This window comes from Dreissena polymorpha, chromosome 9 (assembly GCF_020536995.1).
Source record: "Dreissena polymorpha isolate Duluth1 chromosome 9, UMN_Dpol_1.0, whole genome shotgun sequence".
NCBI lineage: Eukaryota > Metazoa > Mollusca > Bivalvia > Myida > Dreissenidae > Dreissena > Dreissena polymorpha.
Window position 1 is genome coordinate 74,949,072 of NC_068363.1, and position 19,771 is coordinate 74,968,842.

The 19,771-nt window shown below is 34.2% G+C and overlaps 2 protein-coding genes across 8 annotated transcripts in view; both read right to left on the reverse strand.

Moving 5' to 3' along the window:
- LOC127844692 (uncharacterized protein HI_1625-like) overlaps positions 1-19,771 on the reverse strand; it is a 331,821-nt gene that overhangs the window by 279,722 nt on the left and 32,328 nt on the right. The gene's annotated exons all lie outside the window — the stretch shown is intronic.
- Positions 1-19,771, reverse strand: part of LOC127844681 (protein MTSS 2-like) — a 104,438-nt gene that overhangs the window by 68,747 nt on the left and 15,920 nt on the right. For all 7 annotated transcript variants that reach the window (XM_052375104.1, XM_052375100.1, XM_052375103.1 and 4 more), the window contains exons 2-3: positions 17,366-17,427; positions 15,563-15,636 (exon numbers count right to left, since the gene is read on the reverse strand). In XM_052375104.1, coding sequence (XP_052231064.1) covers positions 15,563-15,636; positions 17,366-17,427 — 136 coding nt within the window. The remainder of the gene's footprint in view (positions 1-15,562; positions 15,637-17,365; positions 17,428-19,771) is intronic.

Here is a 19,771-nt window from a genome sequence, read left to right on the forward strand (position 1 = left end):
CATATATTTAATTTTTTATTGACATATTGAATTTCAATGGACAGGTATTTATTTTTTACCAATATATATATTTTATTATTTTATTTTTTACTCAATATTGGTGAGGGCATCTGGGTTTTGGAAAGAGGGGGGGGGGGGGGGGGGGGGGAGGGTCGCCTACTTAAGCAGTCCTTTTCCTGGTCATTTTGGGAAAACCAGTAATTTTGGGATTGATAATTTTTTACGCCTTAAGTCCACTGATTTGAGAAAAACTAATTTAATATAACTCTTTATGATTATTCAAATGAGACGAAAACAATCATATAATTTATATGTATACACATTGTTATGTTTAATAGAAATTAAATATAATAATACTTAGAAACTTTTCGTTTAAAAATGGGGAAAAACAAGCAAATTGGGATTTTTTTTACAATTATGGTTATGAGTCCATTACAAAGAACATTACAGTACAGGCACCGTGTACTTAAACAAACGCCACTCCCCACAGTGTTCATCTCACTGTGTTCACTTACCAATGTGAACCCCACGATGGGTGTTCAGATCAAATGTCGCGGGGGCCATTTGCCATAAGGCGAACACTGCCAATTACCGCGGAACCATAATATCTACCGCAGAGTTAATTGTGTTCGCTTAAAATAAAATAATTGAACATAAATGTATTGTATTGATCCCTTTCATTTAAAAGTGATAATGAATAATGTATTTCACACCCATGCCCATGACAGTGTTTTCTGTCATTTTAAACGCCGCGTATAAAAGAAAACCGCGTTCACACCTAGCTGTAGGATACCGCACCTGGTGGAGTGTTACCAGGTAATTGAGTGTTTGATTATTCAATTAACAGTTTGAAGCCATGGAGAACTCATAACTTATTATAGTAATCGTATTATCCCGAGTATCTAAATTCCCCGATACATACTTGTCAACTGTCTCAATCGCATAAATGCAACTTCTCCCATCTTTATCAATTACTAAATAATCCCATATATGCCCGATTTCCATTTTTAAAATCAAATTATGGGTGGGTAATATAGACAATAAGAGTCATAAACACACATGTTTGTTTCGAAAGTATCAAATGAATTTCGGCATATGATTCTATTTAAAGATTTGATGAGATAAGCACCCAATCAAGACAGTTGTATTGCAACATGCGTAAATCACCTGACACGGTTTGCACGTGTCGTGTACAGTTATTTTAGGTTACAAATTCTACATGAAATAAATGAATATCTTTGTCCTCATAAAAAGCGCGCGAAAATTGGCGTTGGTGTATTTATTTGTAAATAGCGGGTACAACTTTGAGATCATTTAATTTCCATTAAAAGTTTCGTTGTGAATTTCAACTAAAGTACCGGCGTAATTATTCTCACGAATTATTTGGCATTGACATTTCCTCTTAATAAAATATCATTTAAACACGCTCACAGTATCCTTACTGTTACGCTGTATCAGTTCCTTCATTATTGAAACAATTATTGTATTGTATACTGACTGCACACAAGTGTTGTAACATACGGATGCAATACGTAAATTCGGACAGTACTTAAAGTCGTTCACAAGTAAATAATTGATTTAATACTCTCTTGATTTCTTTGAAACTCGGTATTTGTTGTTAAAAAGGGCAATGGCATTGATTAACACCATAAGAGTTAATAGTATTGATCGTCTAAGCGCTTGATTTACATTTCTGACTTTACGTACTGTCCGAATTTTAAGTATGCATACATGTGCACATACATGTAATATCTACATGTAGTATATGATTTTCTTTCGAAAAGAGAACTCTTTTGAAAAGATGACTCTCGCAGACAGGTTTTTATGGTGGCTGCGCAGCATCGCGGTGATCACGGGTGTTCCCGTTAACGAAAGCGTGCAATCGCAGCGATTTCGGGTGTTCGCCGAACACCGCAGTCAGTAGCGTGTCCTTCCACAGCGAAATGTCACCCATCTGGAGAAGTGAACACCGCAGACAGGCGTTTTTGTTAAAGTACATGGTGCCCGTATGGAAGATATGCTAGGACAAAACCTGTTGAGTAATGTGCAATCACTGCCAAAACACTGGAGTGTCTGAGAAAGCCACTCCTGCAAATCAGCTTCTGTAATAAACCAAACTGATTTTCAAATCAGCCAATCAGAAGCTGCTTTTACTCCAACAGACTGGTTAAAACATTCCAGACAGTGGAAGTAGTCCCTATATGGCCAGTAAATAAAATGACAGATCCATCAATTTGCAGCAAATACTAAACATCAATCTAGAAAACTGGATCATTATTGAGCAATATTCCAGAAATATTCACTTGCAATTGAATAAAAAGCTTTGCCACTATTCTAAATGATTCCATTTCAGAATTTTTGTCATAAATACTCCCTTTTCATTCAGGATATTTATGATGCAACAGATTATATGAACATTATAATGGTTTGAGCTTTGTACCATTTTGACCAAAATTATGCTCTTGATTCCCAATAAAACTTTTCAATAAAATTCATTAATTCATGAACCAAACTATTTAACACCAAGTCTTTGACTTCTTAGATTACTGGTTGATGTGAGATAATGCTTTGATACTCTATAAAGCTTTGGACCCTGCTTTTTCCTCTCCATATTAAATCTATAACAGATTTTATTTTAGTTAACAATCCATAACCATTACCCCAGGCCTATGTTCACAAATAAGACAGTAATTGGATAAACTGACCATCACAGGGATGTTATATCTTTTTGGACAACTTCATTACCAAATCATCCCTATTTCCTGTGAAAATGCCATAAATCAGGGCAGCTAGCACATAACTAAGGTATCTGGCTCATCCAGAAGAAGCCATATAAATCAGTCTAGCGTTAAAACCCATATAATCCTTCAATCACACCAGACAGCACTGTTGCATTGTGGGACTTCAACCACTTCTTGTCTAATGGATTTTGGGATTGGTGAGTTATAGTTCTAGGGTTTCCATACTGGTCAGCATTTCAGTCTTAAACCAAACCATTTAAGAGACCTTTTCAAGAAACAAAATACAACATAGCAACAAATCTTTGCTGCAATCCCAACCACTATGTTTGGTTTAGTGTCCGTAAGTTGCATTAAAGGACAAGGGCTTAGATTATTTTCTTAAAATAATAACAAAAATACATTAGTCTATAAAAACATTTTAGAGGGCGTCAGTATATCACCCTACGTGCCAATTACAATAAGCTATGGGCTTTGCAGTTTTAGAAAAGAAGATATTTAACGGTTTTCCTCATAGACGTCAATATATAGTAAAATGATTTGTTTACTATTTTAGCTCCCACTATGAGTGTTCAAATCAAACCCTTATGACAGTTCCAGAGGAAAATCAATTCAGCACACATCACATATCAATATAATCTAATCTCCCTCCCAGGATAATCATTGGTCTTATTTAATAAACACTGTGCTTATTTCTCTCATAGTGAACAAAAGTGCTGACTTGGTGTATCATTATGGCGGTTGATATCGCCCTATTGGTGCCATAAGGTATCATGTGCCATCTAATTTCAATGTAACATGGTACCTTTTTGCACAAACGGGTGATATGTTCAGTTACAAAACATGAAGTCAACAATGTAAACTGATATCCCATTTGAAATACTCCAATACAGTATCAACAAGGCAATCAAAAGAACAGCTAGAAGCATTCCAGGTCTCACGATTACTGCACAATGATCCTTTTTGGCTTGCATGTCTTCCTTAAATACCTTCAACCTTGACCACCAAGACTGCAGGATGTCTTGGCAGCAACAGTTAACCCTTTGCATGCTGGGAAATTTGTCGTCTGCTAAAATGTTGTCTGCAGAATTTCTAAAATTAGCATTTTCTTCTATTTTTTTTTTCAACGAATACTATCAGAATAGCAAACAGTTTGGATCCAGATGAGACGCCACGTTCTGTGGCGTCTCATCTGGATCCAAACTGTTTGCAAAGGCCTTTAAAATTCGGTTCCCGCACTGAAAGGGTTTATATGCACTGCTGTCTTCTGAATCAGACTTCACAACATTTGTAGTCCCTTAGAATTTTAATTTTTAAAAGACCTTTCTTACAAGATTTAAGTTTTAAAGGTTTCATTTCCAACCCTTAGATACTGATGAGAAGCAAACAGCATAAAACCTGAACAGACTGCGAGTTACTAGCAGGCTGTTCTGGTTTTCTGCTGGTTGCACATAGCCATTTTTACTATGCTTCTGAGTGGGAAAGGGATAACAGATCAACAATAACTTAGTCAACTACATCCATATGCTACGCATATTAACTTCAAGTACAGGCAACGAACTTCAAGAACAGGCAATAGGCATTCTTATTAGTGGACACTTGAAAACGAGAAAAGGAGGCTCAAATTTCAACGTCCTGAAGCCTGACAAAAAGGGGGAAGTTGGTACTTTAGATATAACAAACCACAGTGAGCACAGTCATGTGCACGTGCTTATAAGGTTTCCTGCATGTTGGGCTGCACGATTTGCTTTTGTTTAGTGTGTCCTTGTAAAGCAGGATAAATTTAACTAGCAGAAAAAATGCATGGTGAATTATTGGTGTTCATGGACATTCACCACAAGTTAACATAATTATAAATGGTCCGTGCTCTGTGAAAAGGAGGTTTAATAAATGTGCCTAAATTGTTGTCCCACAGGCTAATTAATCAGGGCCGACACTTTCCCCTTTTAAGGTAGTTTACAGAAAGTCTCTTCTTAGCAAAATTCCAGTTTAGGCGGAACTAGTGTAGTCCCTAATTAGCCTGTACAAAGAGCACAGGCTAATCTGGGACGACACTGTACGCATATGCATTAAAAACCCCCTTTTTCACACTGAGCACGGCTCAAATGTATGTGTACCTGCACAAAACCATGTCAAAAAACTTCAGCCTCGCTCTTGGAAAACAGAGTTTAATGCATGGTTGTAAAATGTTGTCCCAGATAAGCCTGTGTAGTCTTCACAGGCTTATCATGCAGGGACAACACTTTCCCCCTCAATGGATTTTTGTTCCTTTAAATGAAAAATACCATAAAAGTGAAAAGTGTTTCTGTAATTAGACTGCACAGACCAGGTTTTTTTTCCACTTTTTGGGAAGATAGCCCATGGCATTGGAATTGGGAATTTTATCGGCATTTTCATGAAATTGGGAAAATAAATTCATTAGCCTTTTTTTTCACACGAAAAGTCCACTGATAAGGGAAATACTAAATTTGATATAACTTTTCATAATCATTCAAATTAAAAGAACAAAATCATATAATACTTTGTTAGATATAATTGAATTAAAATTGAGATGAAATACACATTAGACTTCTTTCTAAAAAAAAAAAAAAAAAAAAATTTTTTTTTTTTTTTTTTGAAATTGGGAATTTTTTGCCACATTTTGGGAAAAAAGTATACTTTTTGGGATTGGGAACATAGCCGAATTTCGGCTATAAAATCAGGCCAAAAAAAACCTGCAGACTGTCTTGGGATGACACTAAACATTCATTAGTCAAGTCCCATTTTCCCACAATGCAGCTTATTGATATACACACATAAAATACTACGTGCACTTATGGATGATACATTATTGAACATGATAATATTATAAACAGTACGCCACAATTTACCACAGTTACATGTATAAACATTTCTGACACAGTGATTTTTCAATTATTGTATTTAAATGGTATCATAATTAAAGTGGGTTTGTATTTCTGTTGTTATTAAAGATAAGATTTAGTTTACATTTTGTCAAAGTCCCCCTTTGTCCAAGATTTGCACAATATTCCCCATTTGTGAAACTTTTTTTTAAATAGTTTTTTTTTCAGAATCCCCCCTATTTCATAAGTATATGGTCAGTGAATTTTACATATTTCTGTTATCTGACTCAGCAGATAAAAACAATTCAGTATATGTATTTTTCACCATTTATTTCCCCTATCATCAATATCTTTCAGCTCACAATGTGATCAAACAAACCAATTCAAACAAACCACAGAAAAACAGTCCATTTAATGAGCTTTTTGTGACTTTCAAACATAAGAAATAGCAAATAAAAGTGCAATAAGTGTATCATTAATTCTAGTCACTGTAAGGGAAAGGTTATTATTTTTACAGTAAAACACCAGAAATTATTTATACACAATGATCAGGTAATGTGAATTCGCTGTTGTAAAGAAACAATAATTTGCTATAACAACACATTGTTCAACAGTTACCTCAAACTTCATGTACACAAGTTTTAATGAAAAGCGTATCAAATGACCAAACGTTCAATAAAATGTAAGAAATTAAATCAATGATGCAACCAGTACCATTTATTGCCCATATATTTTTCCTAACATCTTCAAAGGTTATTATAAACCAATTAAGGGATTCTTAATTGCATAACTCCATATTAGATTTCTAACAGGCTAAACTATCAAGGTTTTACAGCAGAGTATATTATTACAAAAAGATTATTAGTGTGTTGTACATATTGTATATAAATATAATTTATGTATGTCACCAATTAACCCATTTATGCCTAGCGTCCTGAAAAAAGGACATTGCAAACAGCGTAGACCCAGATGAGACGCCGCATAATGCGGCGTCTCATCTGGGTCTGCGCTGTTTGCTTAAATGAATTTCTTTATGAAATATTCTAAATATAGAAATAAATATACTTGACACCCCTAATTTTGAAAATAAATTGATCCAATTTAGAAGGATGGAAGAGTCCACTGGGCATAAATGGGTTAAGAGCAAACTTCATATAATGAACATGCAGCTACCAAAATACAACAAACTCACAATAGTCAACCAATGTGTTATGGGTGTATTTTCTTCTGTCTGATAAGTGTTTTTAACATAATCGGAAAAAAACACCTGTTTTTAATCCAGAATGTTTTCAATAAGTGGTGTAACAGTTTTGTACCATTTTTATCAGCATCTGATAAGCTTCTGTAATGTTTTCATTCTGTTTCCCATTTAACATTCAACCAGATTGGTCTGATAGTTAACACTGATTTCAACACATTTCCACATTGTATTTAAGTCTTTCAGTGCGGGAACCGAATTTTGAAGGGCTTTGCAAACAGTTTGGATCCAGATGAGAGGCCACATAACGTGGCGTCTCATCTGGATCCAAACTGTTTGCTATTCTGATATTTTTTGAAAAATTTTCGAAGAAATGCTAATTGTAGAAATTCAGCAGTCGACATTTTAGCAGACGATAAATTTCCCAGCATGCAAAGGGTTAACACTGATTTCAACACATTTCCACAATGTATTTAAGCAGTATACTAACAGCTTAGTCACTGATAAAAATGTTTGATTTCTATATTTTGTAAGGTGTATAAAATGTACATGTAATACAAAGTTTTTTTGAATTTATGTAATAAAATAGAGCATTTATCATACATTTTCTAGTAAACAAACAAGAAGATCTGAACTTGGTGGTTCATGAAAGAAATTCTTTGTGGGGAAGTATGTGGTTTTGATAACAAATAATGTATTAAATTAATCACGTTTTCAGTAGCAAAGGCCATTTTATATAATTGAATAATAATTAATATGCTGACAATAGATCTATCCCGGAAAAGCACGAGTTTGGAAAAAAACGCTAATCACCCCGGTACAAACAACGCTTGTCCATTAAATCTACCAATGATAGCTTACTTTAAATTATAACAGTTGATACGGTATGTGGTTTTGAAAGGATTATCAATGGGTCATGTTTATTTGTACCAGCAGATAAGTGGGTTTTTCCAAAAAGTTGCTTTTTCCGGGATACATATATTGTCCCAGCCCACAATCCAAGATTCTTCAAAATTATCTACATGCACACATTAAGGTCATTCAACTGTGCAAATTTGAGTGAGATCAACCATAAAGTTTTGAAAGAATACTTCAAATCACAAGCCTCCAAACAAAAAGACATTCTGATATATGGACATAAAGATTGATGGTCAGACATGTGAAATCAATAAATGCCTCCGTATGAGCATACAAATATAAATCCCAAGATAAATTAAATAATTCAACCATAATTTTTTTTTATACAATAATCAGAATTGTAACTTATTCTCACATCATTTAATAAAACATGCAATCATGCCAGATGTGACCTATAACAGGGCTTTTTTTCCTCCTTTATGAGTGGCCGTGGAAGGACATTTCACAATTTTGAAAAGGACAATTCACAAACCTAACATGGCCGTGAATTTTTATAAAATGGGCCGTTTTTCACAATTTTAATAATTTCACGACTCAGTTGTTCACAATTTTAAGAAGTTCGCGACTCAATTTTTCACAATTTTGAAAAGTTCGCGACTCAATTTGTCACAATTTTGAAAAGATTGCAACTCATTTTTTCACAATTTTGAAAAGTTCGCGACTCATTTTTTCACAAAGTAAGGGGGCCAGGGCCGCTTCACAAAGTCAGGAAAAAAAGCCCTGCCTATAATATTGGCCTGTTATTCCTTTCTTAATCAAAATGTATTTAAATATATCTATAAGGAAAAATGTGTTCAAGTAAATTATTAAAAATCTTCAGATCATTTAAAATATTTAATACTTAAATTGCCACCATTGCCAAGCATAAACCACTTGTAGCTTTTACAAATATACTGAGTATTACTAATAATGTACTGACATAACCATGGCAAAAAACTACAAATATTTGTGTAGGATAAAGAAATACAATAATCACTGGAGGTGCACAAAAATCATGTATTATGAGACATGTATGTGGTTAATTTAGGTGTGTTCAGATTTACGCAACACATGTTTTGTTGACACTTTTTCCTACGTAAAAGTGATACGACACTCAGGCAGTTCGTTAAAGAACATTATAAATTCCATTATGTGATAATTTATTGCACATATATGTGTTTATCAAACTATTCATTAATGACATAAACCTGTTAAGATTTATTAGTCTTTGTGAACGATTTGATGCACCAGGTCTTTTGAACACAATAATATATTAGCAAAAACTTGACATCATTAATTGACTGTCACATAAAACCATGTCAGTCCTTGCTATAACAAGAACTTCATGAATAACTTGAGGCAATAAATATCATTTTGCTTTAATACATTATTAAACAATTTTTTCCTGCAATGTATTTTTTATATAATCATATCAAATGTTATTCATTTTCTTTCCAATAGATACAATGTACGAAGATCAGACATTATTGTAATACATACAAATGGAAAATCAAGACGATATGAAACGCAAGGAGTTTCTGATGAAATTACTAAAACTTATAAAGGAGTGGTAATCTAACATTACTAAGAAAGTATTTCATTTTTAACCCTTTGCATGCTGGGTAATTTGTCTTCTGCTAAAATGTCGTCTGCTGAATTTCTAAAATAAGCATTTTCTTCATTTTTTTTCAAAGAATACTATCAGAATAGCAAACAGTTTGGATCCAGATGAGACGCCACGTTCTGTGGCGTCTCATCTGGATCCAAACTGTTTGCAAAGGCCTTTAAAATTCAGCTCCAGCGCTTTAAGGGTTAATAGACCTATCTAGTCAATAACATTATTTTTTGCGGTAATATTTGTGGTTATAAACTGTATACACATTGCAGACAGCCTTCAAATACATGTATGTTCTTTCTTAATGTTATCAATAAAATATATCAATGACACATCACAGATTACATTACTTGAAAACTGTGTTTTCCCTTGTTATTTTTCTGGACTTAACATCATATATAATCACCTGACCTGGGTATTATTTCTTTATTGTGAAAAATAAATTAAGAAAAAATGTTGAACAATACTTTTGCGAGATGTTAACATTTTTTTTATAAACTCAAAACAACACACAATCATGACAAATTTTCTGTTAAACATGGCCAAACTTATAAATAAATCACAACATTAATATAAGTTCATCTGTCTTTACAGCTCCATGAGGGCCTGAATCACTCTACTGCTTTAAACACTGTCACTGTGACCTTGACTTTTGACCTACAGTACACTCCACGCGTTTTCCCCAATTTCCCTCCATATGCCGCGGGTTTCGACCTGGAGGGAGATTAAGAAAATCCCGCTATACGCGGCGTTTGCATGATTTTGGACGCGGCGGTTAACGATCGGCAAAACTGATAAGCCGACGCGGCGGCCCTCGGCGTTGGCAATGCGGGGGAAAGTCCGCGTTTTACGAGATAACTAAAATTACATTTATTACAAGTACATACACGTACATGTAGTATAATATTTACAATTAAAAAAAAACAACCAAGATAGATCGATCCAGACGTGGTTGTAGAAGTAGTTGTTGTTGTATAGAAAACTCGTTGATTTACGACACACAAAACGTCGTCTTTTAACTAATACTTACCAATTAATATAAACACAGTTTACAACATTGTTTTTATTTTGATAATATAATCCAAAGTTTTCATGTTAGCAGGTGATTTTCTATACTGAACACAGGGTTTTTTTCCCACTTTTTGGGAAGATAGCCCATGGCTTTGGAATTGGGGAATTTTATCGGCATTTCCATGAAATTGGGAAAATAAATTCATTGGCCTTTTTTTTCCTCACGAAAAGTCCACTGATGAGGGAAATACTAAATTTGATATAACTCTTTATAATCATTCAAATTAAAAGAAAAAAATCATAAAATACTTTGTTAGATGTAATTGAATTAAAATTGAGATAAAATACGCATTGGACACTTCTTTCTAAAAAAAATAAAAATAAATAAATAAAATAAAAAAATTTTTTTTTTGGAAATTGGGAATTTTTGGCCACATTTTGGGAAAAAAGTATAATTCTTGGGATTGGGAACATAGCCGAATTTCGGCTATAAAATCGGGCCAAAAAAAACCCTGGAACATGTATACAAATGACCAAGGACCCTAAAAATCTCGCAAATCTGTGTGAATTGACAGTTTGACGTAATCAAAGAAAAGCCGCTTCCTGTCTAAAGGCATAACTTACTCAAGAAAACACGTTCAACGAATGCATAAGGAATGGTTTTAATTGTCGGAACAAAGTCAATTCTCTGCTCGCTAATGCATTGATTTTCTATTTGTTTGTAGGTTATTGCATTGATTGTTAAAAGGTGGTAACTATTGAGTTGATAATTGCATTTAATATTCACAGTTGTATTCTTGTTGCGTCGACATTCTAAACAATGTTTACCAGTAATTATGAACCAAATCGGCAGAGTGACATTCACACATGTTAATCCCTTTTGTCAAAACACCGCAGACAGCAGTCTACACAATAGGTCAGTAGACAAGCTTTGCGTGTTTTCATAACGTCAAACACTTAAAATCCAGTTCCGCCCAGATGTCTTCTTTAATAAGTTTACAGTACAATTAGTGTTAAAATAATTACTCTGCTAAAATACCGTAACGATAAAGATTCGGCGTGTTCGATTTGAAATTATTTTAGAGGAAATATCAACTTATTCGCGATATAATTTCAAAGAAACTTTAAACCGAAATCAACAAAATTCAATGTTCTCTGCGCTACAAAGTTTGTATAAAAAAAATCAATACACGCACGCTTTGCCGGAGTATACATTGTACCTTGACCTTGTACACTGCAGCATAATTTTCGCGCGCTTTTGTCGGGAAATATAACTGTATATTGGAAGCATTTGTAAACGTCGTGTTAACAATTAAAAATCGTAGTGTGTTTCGGATTACTAATTATTATTCTCATTTGGAAATTTTACGGAACATTTATTCTTGTGTCATATGTGTTATGATTTAAATATTAATTTGTCAAATGTATTATATTAGACTTATTCATATTGTAGACATACCTGTGAATTAAAAAACATAATTTTTATACGTATTAATTTTCTATACAATTATCTTTTTTATACATGTACTACAGTATTTAAACAATTTATTATAACAATGTTTTTATTTTTTGGCATGCCAAGTAGCACACTGCTAACGCGGCGTTGCGCGGCGATCACTGATAAGAACGGAAAGTGTCTGCATTTACCGACTAGCCTAAAGTAATACACACCGCAAGAAATTAGGGAACGTGGCGTAACGCCGAGCGTTTTATCGAGTTCACCACGCTCTTCCAACGCCGCGTGAACAATCGCTAGCAGAAAAAAACCCGCGGAGGGAGCGCGTTTTTTGGGGAAAACGCGTGGAGTGTACTGTAGCGACCTGAAAATCAATAGGGGTCATCAGCCAGTCATGATCAATGTACCTATGAAGTTTCATGATCCTAGGCCTAAGCATTCTTGAGTTAACCCCGGCGAAATGTTGTTCATGATTTCATGAACACTTCAAGCCAATCAAGAACTGTTCATGAACGGTTCTGAAAAAGTTCCTGAGCTTGGTTCATGAACTTTTGGACATGAACTGTTCTTAAGACATGTTCATGAACTGTTTATGAATTATTGTTGAACATTTCAAAGTTCATGAACAGTTCTTCATCTAACCATAAATACTTAGTGATAAACATTTCATGCACAAGTATTTCTAATGACTTTTCTGAGACAGACTTTAAGGATCCATCATGAATAATTCATGAATTCCTTTGTGCTAGATGTTTCATTCATATTTTTGAAAGTAATATTGAAATGTCTAGCATACAAATCTTGTAGATTTGTGAAACCTGTGAAGTTAGTATGAATATGCATAGTACTTTCACCACTGTAAGTTAGAGTTCTTGACCTGTTCTAGAGAATTTTAAGAACATTTGTACAAGAACTGTTCAAGAAATGCCTTCAGGAACACTTCAATAACTTTTTAAGGACCTTTCCTGTTCTTGAATTATTCTTAAACTATTCTTGAACACTTTAAGAACTTTTTTGAACAACATGTTTCCTTCTGATGTTCTTAAACAGGTCTACACAATGTTTTTGAACGTATGATGGACTTTTTAAGAATCCAATATGTTCTTAAAAGGATCTGTCATTGTTCTTGGAAGACTTAAAAGACAAGTTTAAGAACGTTTTAAGGACATCTTATTTCAAGAACAGTTTAAGATGATATCAAGAACTCAATGTACATTGCATTGCTGTTTTTACAAAGAAAGAATATTGTGTGCACAGCTGGAAGTTGAAACAGAAGGCACATGGTTGATGTTATATTTGAAAATGTAAGTCTTTAATAAATTACCGACTGAACTGATCAGCCATTGGTTCCATTTCAAGTTCTTTGGCACTGTAAGTGTAACCATTTCAGGGAAACCATTGATTAGTAAATGATTCTTGAACTGAAAATGAGACTATTCATAATCTTTTCAATACATGAATTATTCATGAACATATAGTGCAAATTTGTATTATGAAATTTAAAGAGTATTATCAAACCACTTGTATCTCAGTTATTAGTGTTATATTTAAATTATTGTTATAAAAATTGTTGCTATCAATATGTTAAGTGCTAAAACAAGACTTGTTTCTTCTTACCCTGACCTGTTTGTTGAGCTTTAGTAACACTTATGATAACCTTTGCATAAATTGACAAATTCTTGTTCATGAATAGTTCATGAACACTTCATGCCACCTCAGTTCATGAACTCTTGAAGAACTATGGTTCATGAACTATTCACTTACAGTTCGTGAACAGAAAATGAGCCATTGAAAAATAGAAGGAAAATGTTCATGAACTGTTCGTGAACAGCAAAACCCTGAAGAATTTTTATATAATTGTGTTGTTCATGAACTGTTCAAGAACACTTCATGCCATTGATGTTCATGAATAGTTCATGAACATTTCATGCCATAAGGGTTCAAGAAAAGTTCATGAACACTTCATGCCATTAGGTTTCAAGAATATTTCATGAACACTTCATGCCATTAGTGTTCATGAACAGTTCATGAACTAAAATTTCAAGAACTTTTCACAGACGTGGCTCATTTTCTGTTCACGAACTATTTGTGAACAATTCATGAACTCAGTTCACGAACAGTTCATGAACTGTTCACGAATTATTCGTGAACTGCAGAACAACATTTCGCAGGGGAACATCTGGAAACCATTTTACTATTTCGAGTCACTGTGACCTTGACCTTTAACCCAATGGCCTGAAAATCAATAGGGTTCGAATTCTCATTAATATAGAGAAACTGAACATGTTTGAAAAGAATCGGATGAAAACTGTGGACTTCATCGGATAAACAAGTTTTTACTATTTTCGAGTCACTGTGACCTTGACCTTTGACCCAGTGACCTGAAAATCAATAGGGTTCGAGTCCTCATTAATATGAAGACACTGAGCAACTTTAAAAAGAATCGGATGAAAACTGTGGACTTTATCGGATAAACAAGTTTTTACTGTTTCGAGTCACTGTGACCTTGACCTTTGACCCAGTGACCTGAAAATCAATAGGGTTCGAGTCCTCATTAATATGAAGACACTGAGCAAGTTTAAAAAGAATCGGATGAAAACTGTGGACTTTATCGGATAAACAAGTTTTTACTGTTTCGAGTCACTGTGACCTTGACCTTTGACCCAGTGACCTGAAAATCAATAGGGTTCGAGTCCTCATTAATATAAAGACATTGAGTAAGTTTGAAAACAATCGGATGAAAACTGTGGACTTTATCGGATAAACAAGACAATGTCTAACACACACACACACACACACAGACAGACACCATGCCATCCCATAAGCTCTTCTGCCTTTGGCAGTAGAGCTAAAAAAACAACAACTTGGTTTTAAATGACCCATTTTTCCAAATCAAATGGGGCCCAAGCCCCGTTCCTAAATTGGTGAAAAAAGATGGGAAAGATCTTGAGACATATAGCTGGGTGATGCACCCTGCTCCTTTTTGCCCCCCCCCCCCCCCTTAGCTTATCTGTTCTGGTTAACCCAAACAAGTGTGAAAATCATTATAAATTTAATACATTAGTTCAATTATTCACTGGGATATAACACATGCTTAAATACATGTTGTAGAAAAAATATTAACTGAAAATAACAATTAATTAGAAATTGCATGTTGACTGGTCTAGTTTTCCACCCTACGCCTATTAACAAAACCATACACATGTAACTTTTGTGATCTAAGATCTTGCCCTATTGTTGTTTTTTTTTCACAAATCTTTGTTCACAATGCCTGACCATTTGTCAAAATTTCACAAATGACTTCACATCAACTCTGTACACCTGTTGTCTATAAACAACATAAACACTGATTAATCACTTTGACCAGTGGACCATCCTGCAACACTAACTTCAAACAGACAACAGGAAACATGAGCACAATGGTCAGCCATTAATTAATTGAAGGTAATTAAGGGCATAAGTGAATCACATGTTTCACAGACAGTTAAGGGATTTATGTTCAAGAACACCTGTTGAAACAGGGAATTAATACAGTCCAGTAACATGTAGGTTAATAATTGTGCACATACTAAGTATTCTTAATAAATGCCTCCAGGGCCTTACAGGGGGGTGGGGACACATTTATTATATATCAAAATAATGCCATTATGCTATCATTACACTATTAGAAAGTCATAAGAATGTCAATTTGCTGTGCAACTCATTTTTCAATCCACAAAATTCCAGAAACAAAGAGAACTGGCCCTTTCAGCAAGGCCGTAAAAAACAACAACAGCGCTGCATGAATTGGAAATACAATGTTACCTCGAGACCCTGTGGCCAAGTCCGCAATCTTCTGGAAAGCATCCAGAAACGCTGAAATTGCAACCAAGGTTCCCCTGTAAAATAGAGAAAGTTTATTTATTGTAGTCAGAAACAAGACCACAAAAGCTTTGTTTTAGAATCTAAATATGAAAAGTTATGAATGTAAGAAAATGTTAAGAAATAATTATTTAGGCCCTCCAGTCAATCAGTGTCTGATACAAGCCATTTTTTGGGCTAATCACACCAAGAGGTCCAGAGTAGAATGATTAAGTATTAAGATTTTTATCAGCAGGCTAAATATACAAAAGTAAACAACCACCATTTGTATACATAAATGATTTTGCAGCTTATACTTTTTTATACTTTCTACTACATGCAGCGATTTTCTTTGTCCAACTGGGAAAAGTACCTGTACCGGTCCAATTGGGAAAAATCGAGTCGTGAAAACCTCAAAATTGGGAAAAATCGAGTCGTGAAAGCCTCAAATTGGGAAATTGGTGTATTTGATTTTTTGCTCCCAAATACTTTAAAATTGATAACCAAGTTTTTCCAAGCTGTCAATATTATATAAACCTAGGTTCAAGCTATAGAGCTGCAAAGGGAAACTAACTAATATCGCTTTAAAAAAAAAAAAAAAAAAATTTTTTTTTTTACCTTTAATTGGGAATTTAAGGGCAGCAATTGGGAAATTAGTATTTTTTTCGTAATTGGGAAAGTGCCGTTTACCGATACTTTATAAAGAAGGAGGAAAATCGCTGACTACATGTATATCATTCTATGAAGCTGCCATTGTATCCAATGAACAAAGACTTGCAGTGAGCAATCAACATTGCAATCCAGTATCAAGACCAAATAAGTCTTGCTCTGTGAAAATAGGGCTTAATGCATTAAGCATCGTCTCATAGAAGCCTGTACAGAATGCAAAGACCAATCGTGCCAGAAACAACACTTTCCACATATATGGAATTTTTCATTTACAGGATGATTCACACACAAAAATCCAGTTCAGGCTGTATGTGTTGACCCCTGATTAGCCTGTTAACAGTGCACAGGCTAATGGGACGACACTTTATGCACATGCATTAAGCCCAGTTTTCCCAGAAAGAGGCTAAAATGAACAAAGACCAACAGGGAGCAATCAGACTTCACAATTCAGTTTAAAGGCCAACACCATTACAGTAACATACAACACCTGGGCATATTTGTAACTTACATAAATAAATCAATTAAATCAATACCAGTCTCAGATGTGAACAAACACCTGTATCAGTTACAGTTCTCATAGCAGCCACCCATTCAATGCCTTTCTGTCAATTTGTTCATGCCATGGGAAAACTTGCACATTTTATTCAACGCTTTAATTACTGTTCATGGCAGACAGAGATTATCGCAAATTATTTGTTTCACAATGTTACTACATGTATGTCAAATTGTGATTGGCAGCTATGAAAACATTTCCAAAGAAGACAATTACAAATCAATGTAAACTTTATACCCTAAATACTCAGTCAGAATTCGAGATTTGTTTTCGTTTAAAATTCAATTAAAATTTATATTGGTCTTAACTTATGAGGCGATTCATTCAAAAAGTAATTATAGAAAGATGAATCCTCCCATTACTTCAATATACATTACAGATAAAACCAGTTTATTTAAGCTAAATTGCATCTATGAACGTATGGCTTATTTACACCCTCTCAAGTCCATAAATGGTAAGAACCAGTATTTGTCCCATCCCTGCTGCCTCGTCACAAACTTTATGGAGAAATATTTCCTTCAAATGTTTGAAATGCATTCACTTACTTGAGAGAGGTGTGAAGTTTGGTGGCTTTGGTGGTGAAATCTTCCCATACTGGGGCACTGCCCTAAAAATTAAAACATGGATACAGTTATGCAGCCATTATTTGGTACATGTGCATCTTGGACTATTTAGCAAAATGTTTGATAATTCAAACAATCACCCTGAAAGTTTTAAATCGTTGACTTCATACCAACAACAGACAAGGACTTTCCTTTACCAATATCTCACCCAGCACAACTTAGGACCTAGTCCTTATGGTAAGATGACCTAAGAACATACATACATTGGACCAGGTCTGAGGGAGATGTGGGAAATAACTTCTCCCTTGACATATTAACTTCTCCCTCTAAATTCTCACAGGAAAAGTGACTTCTCCAGCTTTTGATGATTTACTTTGAGCCAGATATTGACCGATAATTAAATTTAAATTCAGTTAAATACAATAATAAAACAACATTACCACACAATTAAAATATAGTGTGTGTGTGTTGATTTTTCTGATTGTTTTCTCTTAACAGCAAAATATATTTTTGATCGTTTTCCCTAAACTGCCAAATGTGAGTTGATTCTGATTAATCATGATGATGGACGTGGTGCTATGAGGGGAATAAAATAAGTTAAGTTGATGAAAATCTTAACAGGAACAACTTCTCCTTAAAGTTGCCTCACTTCTCCTTAAATTCAGCTCAGGTTTAGTCACCTCTCCCTCAAATTTGATTGTAGGCTTAGCCCTAAATGGAATGTCATTCTCTGTATTTGAATGCATTCTGTTATGAAAAGGAACAAAATCCAGTTTCAGCAATAATACAGTTTATAAATCAAAATAACCTGCATTGCAAAAATTATGTTCTTAAACACCCTTCAAGCCTTGGGGGAGAGGATACCAGACTGCCTGATAGTTCCAAAATACAATCTAACTTGACCCTGCAAAAACTTGCAGCACCAAAATGAATTTTAATCACCCGCTGAATGAAACTAGTCAATTTACATGATCTCTCACAGGTATTTTTTGTTGTTTTTAACAGTCTGACATTAATTTAAAATAATACAGGAATCAACAATGTCTACATGTATGTAAACTTCACAGGCTGATATAGGATGACACTTTTAATGCATTAGCACTGTTTTCCCTAGGATAGGCTAAGTTTAATGTTAACAGCCTTATACATGTACAATGTATAATTACATTTACTTCAACCAATTTCAGTGCACATTTAAGTGTAATAGTTGTTTACATTTGTGAGTTCAGTGCACATTTAAGTGTAATAGTTGTTTACATTTGTGTTTCTCAATGTTTATACAGCATGATATCCCTATGTAAACAAATTCTAAGGTTACACATCTGGCAGCAAGATTATGCAACCTCCATGCAATGTGTGGCATCAATGTAAGCAATGATATTGTACAACTTGTAAATGACTTTTTTATTCAAAGATAGTTTCATACCGCAAATACAATCTAGAAAATGCAATTCTCCTAAACAATGAAAATAATGTATAAATTACAAGTAATTTTAACAACAAGAAACTAGTCAATAATATGTAACACACAATAAAATGTATCAATTACAATTATAAGGATACATACAACTTTCTTGAAATACACACAATTTGGGGCTAAACGTGTTGATTTGACAAAAAGAAACAATCAAGAACCACAAATGAGTGAAACTTTACTTTAACGGAACCCTAAGTCAAATACACCAAAACATGAGTCTTCAAAAGTATGTCAAGAAGCCAATTCATGACCAAACGATAAACAAAACAAGTTACATGTAAGTGATGAATGGCAAATTGGCAATGTACATGTTGTATGCCTTGTATGGAAAAATTATCATTATCTTCTGATACATGAATACATGCATGATCTTAACACACTGTGTGCTGGTACAGTATTGTATTTGAAATTATAGCATTTAACCCTTTACTCCTTTACTCCTTAAGTATGTATTTGTACGCATTTGTTGTGCCATAGAATGCTTTATTTAATTAAAGACCTTTCTAACTAGATTCAAGTTTAATGTTTTTTATTTCCGACCCATACAATCATGTACATGTAGATATTGATAGCAGCAAAAAGCATAAAACCTGAACAGACTGCGAGTTACTTGCAGGCTGTCCTGGTTTTATGCTGTTTGCACATAGCCATTTTAACTTTGCTTCTGAGTGGGAAAGAGTTAATCATTTACTATTGACATGCATGTGATGCAAACAACATTTGTCATCAGTATATGTCTACACAGTGACCAAATTTCTCACCTTATTTATCAACAGAGTATCTGTATCTGTTTGGAAGCCAATTCACACCAGCTTGTCACTACTTATTTGTAAAGGTGTTACAATTATCAGACATGATATGATATTGGTAATTCCCTTGCTACCTTGATCCATAATGCTGACCCAATGTTT